The sequence below is a fragment of the Cyprinus carpio genome, chromosome B13, assembly GCF_018340385.1.
Source record: "Cyprinus carpio isolate SPL01 chromosome B13, ASM1834038v1, whole genome shotgun sequence".
Taxonomy (NCBI): Eukaryota; Metazoa; Chordata; class Actinopteri; order Cypriniformes; family Cyprinidae; genus Cyprinus; species Cyprinus carpio.
The window spans coordinates 12,955,126-12,965,879 of NC_056609.1; the positions used below are offsets into that span (position 1 = coordinate 12,955,126).

The 10,754-nt window shown below is 36.7% G+C and overlaps 1 protein-coding gene across 1 annotated transcript; it reads left to right on the forward strand.

The window, feature by feature from the left end:
- Positions 1 to 3,652: 3,652 nt before the first annotated feature.
- On the forward strand, positions 3,653 to 8,160 carry LOC109100517 (alcohol dehydrogenase 1-like). Its single transcript, XM_042736652.1, has 9 exons — positions 3,653 to 3,693; positions 4,399 to 4,500; positions 4,623 to 4,764; positions 5,861 to 5,948; positions 6,035 to 6,254; positions 7,017 to 7,277; positions 7,389 to 7,518; positions 7,602 to 7,740; positions 7,818 to 8,160. The coding sequence occupies exons 1-9, from the start codon at positions 3,676 to 3,678 to the stop codon at positions 7,846 to 7,848; spliced, it is 1,131 nt and encodes a 376-aa protein (XP_042592586.1). The 5' UTR covers positions 3,653 to 3,675; the 3' UTR covers positions 7,849 to 8,160.
- Positions 8,161 to 10,754: the final 2,594 nt, after the last annotated feature.

Here is a 10,754-nt window from a genome sequence, read left to right on the forward strand (position 1 = left end):
GATGACTACCCAGAACACATTTCCTGAACAGCTTGTGAAATCTCTCCTAAAGTCAAAGGCCTGTCCAACTCATTGCGATCTTCTTCTGTTAATTTGGATAGGTCACATAAAAGTTCATCAGTTACTGCATTGTCACATAATTCCGAACGGTGTAAATCCTCATAAAAAGAAAGAGCATAAGATTGAATTTCCTGTTGATCTGTTATAACTCCGCCACCTGGTATTTTTAACTGATGAAAACTCTTCTGTTCCCTTGGCTTTTTTTCAAGACCAAAGAAGAATGATGTAGGAGCATCCATGTCATTCAGCTGTGCAAATCTGGTTCTTAGAAGGGCTCAATGAAAGTTGAATTATTGTGGGTACAGTCACTGCTTTGCCCAAGGATAGCTTGTTCATGGGACTTCATTCTTGCTTTGAGCATTCCAGCACTATGTGCAGTATACTGCTGGCAAAAAGACTTGATTTTTGTCTATACGACATCCCACCATTGACTCAGTGACTGAAAATTACACATCTCCTCTCCCCAAGCTATTCAGAAAGTAAAAGGGTAATAGTCACTGCCGTCCTGCAATAATTCTATTATTAAAGCGATGTGATTTGTAGGATTTAGAATGAGAAACAGATCTATTCTAGATACAAAGTGATGATCTGACAGAAACTATGGTGAAATCGAACTACTAAAAAACCTACCCTTTTCGACATAAAACGATCAAAGCCTAGCTCCTGACATAATTTAGAATTAGCTTTTAAACCATGTGTACTGTCTGATCCCCGAAAAGGCCTCCCTCCACACATCAATTAAATTATGTTTCACAAATTACTTTCTTTAAAATCTCAGCAGAAGAATGGTGAGCTTTCATCATGAAAAATCAATCAAAATAGATAAAAATAACAAGTATAACAATATTTCCTGCTTTAATAAACATCAGAAAGTGTTTTGAAAAATGAGATATTCTTGACCAATTCGGCATACACATTAATAAAAGAAAAATTAGTATCACCAAAAGGATATCAGCTTAAAATCCGACCAGTGAAACACATATGGCTGCATACTAACAATAGAGAAAAATATGGAGGTAAATCAGTACAGAAACTCGAGAGGTTGAAATCTGAATGTGAGAACTAAAAATAACACCCGTATTGTAAGTTGAAATCCACACTCACAGCTCTGATGTGAAAAAGCTGCCTCTTTCAATTTGTACACACAGATAATGATCAAAACACCCGTTGTTTTGAATTTGAAAGTTGTAGATTAATAGTTAAAATGTGTAAACGGACATTCACACAAAGCTCCTGACATCCACAAATGTGTAGACATATTTAGCTTTGCACTTTACTTTAGTTTGGCTGCACAACGTCAAGTCGGCACTTACAGCCTCTCTCCCAGTCCAAGTTCAAATAAACTGACTTTTGCTACTCCTTTTGCAGTAATTCCTGTTGCAAAACTCACTTGTGCACTTGTCAGGTCCTTCTCAAAAAATTAGCATATTGTGATAAAAAGTTCATTATTTTCCATAATGTAAATGATCAAAAATTAAACTTACATATATTTTAGATTTCATTCACACCAACTGAAATATTTCAGGTCTTTTTATTGTTTTAATCTGATGATTTTGGCATACACTCATGAAAACCCAAAATTCCATCAAAAAAGTAGCATATTTCATCCGACCAAAAAAGAAATGTGTTCTTAATACAAAAAAAGTCAACCTTCAAATACATTATGTTCAGTTATGCACTCAAACTTGGTCGGGAATCCTTTTGCAGTAGTGACTGCTTCAATGCGGCGTGGCAAAATCAGCCTGTGGCACTGCTGAGGTGTTATGGAGGCCCAGGATGCTTCAGCGGGCTTAAGCTCATCCAGAGTGTTTGGGTCTTGGTCTCTCACTTTCTCTTCACATATCCCACAGATTCTCTGGGGTTCAGGTCAGGAGAGTTGGCAGGCCAATTGAGCACAGTAATACCATGTCAGTAAACCATTTACCAGTTTGGTTTTGGCACTGTGAGCAGGTGCCCAGGTCGTGCTGAAAACGAAATCTTCATCTCCATAAAGCTTTTCAGCAGAGGTTGAAGTGCTCCAAAATCTCCTGATAGCTAGAGCATTGACCCTGCCCTTGATAAAACACAGTGGACCAAACCAGCAGCTGACATGGCACCCCAGACCATCAACTGACTGTAAGTTGACACCGGTCTTCAGGCATTTTGGCACTCTCCCCAGTCTCCTGACCTTGATTTCCAATGACATGCAAAAATTTGCTTTCATCCGAAAAAAGTACTTGGACCACTGAGCAACAGTCCAGTGCTGCTTCTCTGTAGCCCAGGTCAGGTGCTTCTGCCGCATTTCTGGTTCAAAAGCACACGCCTGTGACGGTGGCTCTGGATGTTTCTACTCCAGACTCAGTCCACTGTTCCGCAGGTCCCCCAAGGTCTGGAATCGTCCTTCTCCACAAAAGGGTCCGGTCACCTCATCTCGTTGTGCAGCAAAGCCACACTTTTTCCTTCCCACAGACTTCCCACAAATGCCTTGATACAGCACTCTGGGAACACCTATTCGTTCAGAAATTTCTTTCTGTGCTTACCCTGTTACTTTGAGGGTGTCAATGATGGCTGGACAGCAGTCAGGTCGGCAGTCTTACCCATGATTGCGGTTTTGAGTTGAACCAGCTGGGAGTTTTTAAAAAGCCTCAGATCTTTTGGGTGTTTAGACATTAGTTGATTCAGATGATAGTTAATAGCTCATTTGACTTTTCAAGATATGCTAATTTTTTAGATAGTTTTCCTGTATGCAAAACTCACTCCTATTAAAACAATTGTAAAATATTCAGTTGGTGAGCAATGAATCGAAAATATATGAAAGTTTAATTTTTATCATTACATTATGGAAAATAATGCAAATTTTCACAATATGCTAATTTTTTGAGAAGGACCATTTTGAGAGAGAGCAGAGCCGTGGGCAGGGCTTTGGTGAATGAACCAATTTTATTGGTCGATGCCTGACCAATTAACAACGCAAGCCATTGCGACTCGCCAAGAAAGAAATTTGTGTTTTATGCATATGTATCAGTTATTTGTAAAACACTGCAGACTATTTTCACTGAATATCCTTAGCTTTTACAGGATTTTAAGACACTAGATTCATCTTGTCATTCAGGTATTATCTGGTAGACAAATAATGCAACATAAACCAACTTTCACTAAATGGTACACCATGGCCTTTCCTTCTCAAACACAACGACAGCTTTGTTCATTCTAGATGCCGAAAGAATATTCTTAGCACCTATTTCGCTACTAATAGCAGCCAAACAGTCTTCAACAGTGACAGTTTCATCCAGCAAACATTTACAGCCATGCCGGGCTGTTAAGGTAGCAAACCCATCAGAATCTGCCGGCATTTCACAACCCCCAACTAATTACAAATGACAGCAAACTAAACAAAACTAAATTTTCAAAGTAATAAAGAAAAAAGGGAATGAAAACTTACTCAAACAAGCCGCCACTCGTTCAAACACTCCCAGTCGCTCCGCACATGCGCACGCACGCACACACACAAGTCGCTCGAGACAGAGAGACATATAGAGAAGAGAGAGAGAGAGAGAGGAGAGAGAATGTCTAAGAACCGCACACACACACACACACACACATATAAGAACAGTCACAGCACGACTTCACTGGGAAATGGCCACTGCAGGAAAGGTTTGTAAACTTCTCTTTTGGTCTGCTTTAGTAGTTAATGCATTTTTAATACGACTTCAATCATATATACATTCATTTACATTGACCTACTGATCGCATAAGGAAACAATTTACAAGGCAAAGACATCTACAGTTAAGTTCATTTTTATTCTATATAATCAACTTGCAAAATGAATAAGACTCATAAGACTGTTAAAAATGCTTTGAGCTAGCTACTATAGCTATCATAAGCAAACACTAGTTAAAGTGATGGGGGGGGATCAAGATCAATCTCTTATATTACATGCTTATGTATATGTTATTATTGTGATGCACAATTGATTGCACTGCTTTACTAACTATAATGCAATATATAAAGACTGACTGTTCATATAAAGACTAAATAACATAAAAAGACTACATAAAGAGGTTTGGATACCACATGTAAAAGTGCAAAGTGACATTTATGCATAATTATTCATCTAATGCAACATATTTTTGAGGTTCTGTTTGTAATTCTGCTAATTTTCCATCAAAATTAATACCACATATGCAGTTTCATTGAGTTAATATTTATCTTTAGTGATTGTGAAATCACAGATGATTTCATTGGCGGGACAACATCCAACTTCGGTTAGAGAGCAAAGATCATGGAATACAGTCGTCTGTAGTCAACCATTAAATGACTATAAAACATAATGATGCAAGTTCTTCTGTGTGCTAAAGGTGATTAAATGTCGGGCTGCTGTTGCCTGGGAGCCCAATGCGCCTCTGGTAATAGAGGAAATAGAAGTCGGCCCACCTCACGAAGGAGAAATACGAATTAAGGTGGGAAATGTCAAATGAATGTTGTCACAAACCTAAAGAACTAATTGAAAATCAGTTGTTAAAGCATGTAACACCATTAACTATTAACTTGTTCTGGTAAATTTGGATTTTCGCCATCACAGATTGTAGCTTCAAGTCTGTGTCACACCGAGATGTTCCACCTGTTTGAAGGGAAGGACAAGCGGGGTTTTCCCACTGTCCTGGGACATGAGGGCGCTGGTGTGGTGGAGAGTGTGGGACCTGGAGTCCCTGATTTCAAACCAGGTCACAAACTACAATTTCTTGATTTCTACTTGATTTCTGCTTAAAAAAGCTTAGTTCAGCAAGAAATTAAAGTTCATCATTTATTCACCCCCATGTTTACTCCAAACATGTATGACTTACTTTCTTCTGTGGACAGAATGTAATTATGTACTGGCTGTTTTACATACAATTAAAACACACACACCATAAAGGTAGTACATATAACATCCATATGTCATAAATAGACAATGAAAAAAAAAAAAACAGACCAAAGTATCTCCAGGGATCCTATAGCTGCTGCTCGTTCACGGAGTCAGGGAGATGAACTGAACCCTTCTTGGCTAGTTCAGATGTCCAGTGACATCCAATTTGTGAATGAATCAGCTTATTTTGAGTCACCTCATTTCACTGAATCAGCTGATTTGTGAATCTGATTTGCTCATAATACAGTTTTTGAGTTCTCAATGACTCAATAATGTGTCTACTCAATAATGTGTCTTAGCACTTAACTTAAATTTGGTCTCTTTCTCATATAAAGCTTCAACATATTCTATAATATACTTTTTGAAGCTTGAAAGCCACATATAAGCAACCAATACAATACTTCACACAACAATACTTATTTTTAACTAAAACTAAAAGTACAGATTCAGTAACTGAATTAAAGCTGAAATAAATTAAAATATACATAAAGTATTAGTTGAAAAACATACAAAATAAAAAATAAAATTTGGCAACTAACTAAAATATGTTTAAGTACTAATTTACTAAATTACTAAAACTAAAACTGAATCAAAGCTAAGTAAAAATATAAAAACAACAAACTACTAAAAAATAAAATTAAAATGAAAGCTGAAAATATAAAAACATAGCTAATTCAAAAATATTAATAAATACTTATATAATACTAAAATAAAAAAAATCCTTTCCAATTAATATATATATATATAGTTATAAGACTATGGTTTGTAACATCATAAGTGTGAGTTAATGATGACAGATTGTATTTTCTTATTCCCTATAACTCTAAGTTTAAATATGCTTGTGTATTAACAACAACAACAACTACCAAAAAAAAAAAAAATTATAATAATAATAATTGTATTGTGGTGAACAGGTGATAAGGTCATTCCATCCTCTGTCGCTCATTGTGGAGAATGCAGGTTCTGCAAGAGTCCAAAAACAAACTTGTGTGAACGCAGCTGGTAAGAAATACAGACAACACAACTTTTCATCTTTCTGTTTTTGAAACCTTAACGTTACATTTATTTTTTTATTTTTTTTTGGTCAGGGTAAATTATCACGTCGATTTGATGTCGTATCCCACAACACGTTTCACTTGCCGTGGTCAGCCCATCCTGCAGTTCACAAGCACCGGTACCTTCTCTGAATACATCGTCATCAACCAGATTTATGTGGTGAAGATTGATGATGATGCCCCTCTCGACCGCGTGTGTCTGCTCGGCTGCGGCGTCACTACCGGTTATGGAGCTGCTGTCAACACGGCTGGGGTGTGTATAGATGCTCAAGAAGCATTTTAACACTTGCTTTGCGTATTTGTATTCTGTCAATGAGAACAGTTCCAAACAAGTCTCTGAAAAACTCACATTATGATGTGATCATTAATGAATCAACGATTCAGATCAATGAAATGATTCAAAGACTCATAGACCACACCTAAATATGATTACTTCTTAAATAGGCCTACTAGTAAATAGTAAGCAAACTAAATAATAAATAAACTTATATTAACTAAATAGGCCTAGTAGTATACAAAAAGCGGTAGGCTAAATGAAATGAGAAATATGTCAAATTTACAGTTTCCAATTAGCCTAGCCAAGATTCTAAATTTCTCCGTCTGATGTGATGTTCCTGTGTTGCATTACAGAAAACAACAACAACAACAAAAAAAACAATTAACAATTTTGTCAAAAATAACCAATACTATGTGGTTACTAAACAAGATTTTCAAAACCTTCTTGTAATTGCACTATTCAAGCTCTTTATATTTCGACAAGCTGATATTGTCACCTGGTGGCCGAGGTTAGTACTGCATGCAAATTATTGAAGAGCATATGTTGCGACTATAATTTTTTATGGAGAAAAAATAAGACAAAAAGTGCAGATGTCACTTACTGAAGGAAATTAATACATTTTTAATAGTGTGAGTTTAAACTTTAGTTTGCCACTTAAGAGTTCAAATAGCTGTGGCTTGAACAGTACGGTGAATATTAAGGTGCGTTACACTTAGTGATTCGTTTGTGTTTGTGTGAGTCACACCAGGCTCAGTGTGTGCAGTGTTTGGACTGGGTGCAGTAGGTCTGGCTGCAGTCATGGGCTGTAAAAACGCCGGAGCCTCCCGCATCTTTGCTGTGGATATTAATGAGCAGAAGTTTGAGAAGGCAAAGGTCTTTGGTGCCACTGATTTTCTGAATCCGAAGGCATATGATAAACCCATCTCTGAAGTACTGGCAGAACTTACCAATGGAGGAGTGGATTTCTCACTCGAGTGTGTGGGCAACCCTGAAGTATCGGTAAGCCTCAACCAACACACATGTAGAAAGTGCATGTATTTACTTGCTTGTTTAAAAGCTTTCAGTACTTGCAGTTCTTCTCTGTGTGAGTTTAATGTTTTTTGACCTCAGAGAGCTGCACTGGAGTCATGTATTAAAGGTTGGGGTGTGAGTGTTTTGGTTGGCTATACTGATGTGGACTTTTCAGCGCGGCCAATTCAACTCATATCTGGGAAAACCTGGAAGGGAACCCTGGTAGGAGGTAAACCAGCTGTCAGTTAATGTTTTATTTGGCTTTGAGAGTACATGTCTGTGCAAGTATTCATTTTCATTTATGTGAAAAAGGTTATAAGATCAAGGACTCTCTTCCAAAACTGGTTAATGACTACATGACTGGCAAAATAATGCTTGACGAGTTCATAACCCACAGAATGGATCTGGAGCAAATCAACGATGCCATCAACCTCATGAAAACTGGACAATGGTACATTTCTCACTGTATTATTATCTCAGGTTAATCTTATAAGAAAAAAAGTTCTAACTTTTTTCCTAATCTTACAGCATTCGATGCATCCTGAACATATCCAAATGAGAATCAAGTCATCTCCAACACAGTTTGAGACAACCAGATGGGAACCGATCTCTCAGACTGCAGACACACTCAATACTAGTTTAAAGTACTGTAACTATTTCTGAAAGGTGTAGAAAGAAATCTTCTGCCTGGCTAAAAATTAACAATAAAATTGTTAACATTAATTAGATACAGATGAATCTCTTGGATGATCTTATCAGCTGCTTTCATAAGTCATTGTTTAAATTTCATTCCTTTGTAATGATTGACAGATGTTTGGCATTTGTTGTACACAAAAAAATCACACAAAATAAAGAAGAAAATATACTTTAATTCAGCTTGAATCCTGAAACACTGAAACGGATTTCAAGAGATGCGTCAAACAGACAAGAAGGCCTGCAACTGCTTTTCAGACTTTCACATTGCTCTTTAAGTGGTATTAAACAACCAAAGACAAACAAAAATCATCTTTGTATTGACTAAGGATGACTGCAGTAAAAGGAAATTTCAGAAAGGCCATCAAACAGGCGAAACATAATTAAAGGTGTCATATGATTCAAATTAAATTTTTGTGTTACAGGCTCTTGGTGCATAAAGAAGATCTGTAAAGTTGCAAAGACTAAAGTCTCAAATCCAAAGAGATATTCTTTATAAAAGTTAAGACTTGTAACTTTTATTCTAGCTGTAGTATTCTTTTTGCCACCGCCGCCATGTCGTGGAGACGCTGTGAGTTTCATTGTGAAAGCGAAACTACTTTGAGGTTCATGGGATATGTGTGTTGAGAATAGAACAGTTGGGGAGTCAGTAGCGTTCCACCTGCTGCTGCATGTGCTATACTGTTCTGCTACTTCATTTGGTTAATGTATTCCCTACTCTCGAATGCCTCCTCATTGCTCTTTACCAAGGACATAATACGTTTTGGACCTAGACTGTATAAAAACATGGATGTAGTGTCCGTAACGCCACCTGTAGGCTTCCAAAGAGCATTTTTGAAGCTCAAAGTGGACGGAGGCAGCCGTCGCCATCTTGGCAGCTCGTCACCATGCATCACTCTCAGATAATCAAAAATGGGCAAAGAGGCGGGAACTGGTTGCTGAAACCACGCCCACCTAGCTTGACAGCAGTGTCAGCAGCGGCAATCTACCTGTCACTCAAGTGGCCACGCCCCCAATTATGCAGAACTTTATGGCTTAATATAATTTAAACGGATAATTTATATTAAAAAAAAATCACCCCCCTCACAGTTGTCACGAAGGGCACAATTAGCTATATAGACCAAAATCATTTTTTGAACTGCAGGCTGTAAAAGTGTTTTTTTTTTTTTTTTTTTCTGCTGTTTTCTCTCCTTTGTCTGACACACTTTGTCCAATTCAGGTCTTGGAGTCTCTACTAATGAGATGATGATCTGAATCAGGTGTGTTTGATTAAGGTGACATGGAAAAAATGCAGTGTTGTGGGGCCTCCAGGAACGTGGCTGGGGATTGACTCCCTTTTGCAGCCAGCCTCTAGCGACCAGTTGAAGAATTACACTTTAAGTCTTTTCCTTGTTGGCTTCACGAGAGAGAGCGGGAGGTTACCGCTTGTGTGTGTGTGTGTGTGTGTGTGTGTGTGTGTGTGTGTGTGTGTGTGTGTGTGTGTGTGTGTGTGTGTGAGTGTGTGTGAGAGAGAGAGAGAAAGAGAGAGTGTGTATTTGCTGCCTCAAAGTTTCTGTTTTCTGTCAAAAGTGTATCTGAGTTGATGATGTTTATTTCCACTAGATTGCGCTTGTATACTACAGCACTCATTTACTTAAGATAGCCTATTTTGATTAGTTTAATCAGAGGTGTAAAAAGTACTCAAAAATTTTACTTAAGTGAAAGTATAGATACTCAGTAAAAATTATACTCAATTAAAAGTACAAGTATCTGGCTAAAAACATACTTGAGTAAAAGTAAAAAAATACAACTTTAAATTGTACTCAAATATAAAAAAAGTAGAAGTAGGCCTACTTTTTTTCTGACAGACCTACAGAAATTTGATTAAAGGGATAAAACAAAACAAAATGCACAGGTCAAACACATACATCTAGTGCAACAACAATTAAAATGCAGCACAGTGGAACACACAAAACAAAACAAAAAAAAATACAGGGAATGGGATTAAAAGGAAACTCCACCCTCATGCCATCTCATATATATATATATATATATATATATATATATATATATATATATATATATATATATATGAGACTTTCATTTATCAGATGAACAAAAACAAAGAGTTTTAGAAAAAAAAAACATCTCTCTTCATATAATGCAAGTGTATGGGACATCCAAAAATGACACTTCAAAAACTACACAAAGTGAATATGAAAGTAACTCATTCAACCCCTGTTGATGAATCAGTCTTCTTAGTCAAAACAATAGACGTGTAAGAAAAATAGTTCAAATACTAATATTTTAAACTTGACCATATTACACTTTGTGTGGTTTCTGAAGTGGTCCTGTCCCCTTGCATTATATGGACTAAAAATTTTTGTTTGTGTTTATCTGATGAAAGAAAGACATAAACATCCGGGACGGAAGAACTTCATTTTTGGAAAAACTATCCCTTTGAAGAGCAAAATGTGATGCAGAGGCTAGAAACATATTCCAGACAGAATACAATAATGTGTTGAATTAATGAGGAGAGTCATGGAATTAAAACATACAACATTAATGTTTTGAAAGGCCACTTTTTCTTGTGTTGTCTTTTCAACGTCACTGTCTTAAAGGATAATTAAACTTTTAATAGTTTATTTGGGGCATTTAGAGTTTTTCTAAACATGAACATCACTAAACATGAATTACAATTAATTTAATATACAATGTTCATTTAAACACTTTTTTGGAGGTTTGTAATATTTAATTAAAAAAAATCACTCCCACAAAAATATTACTTATATT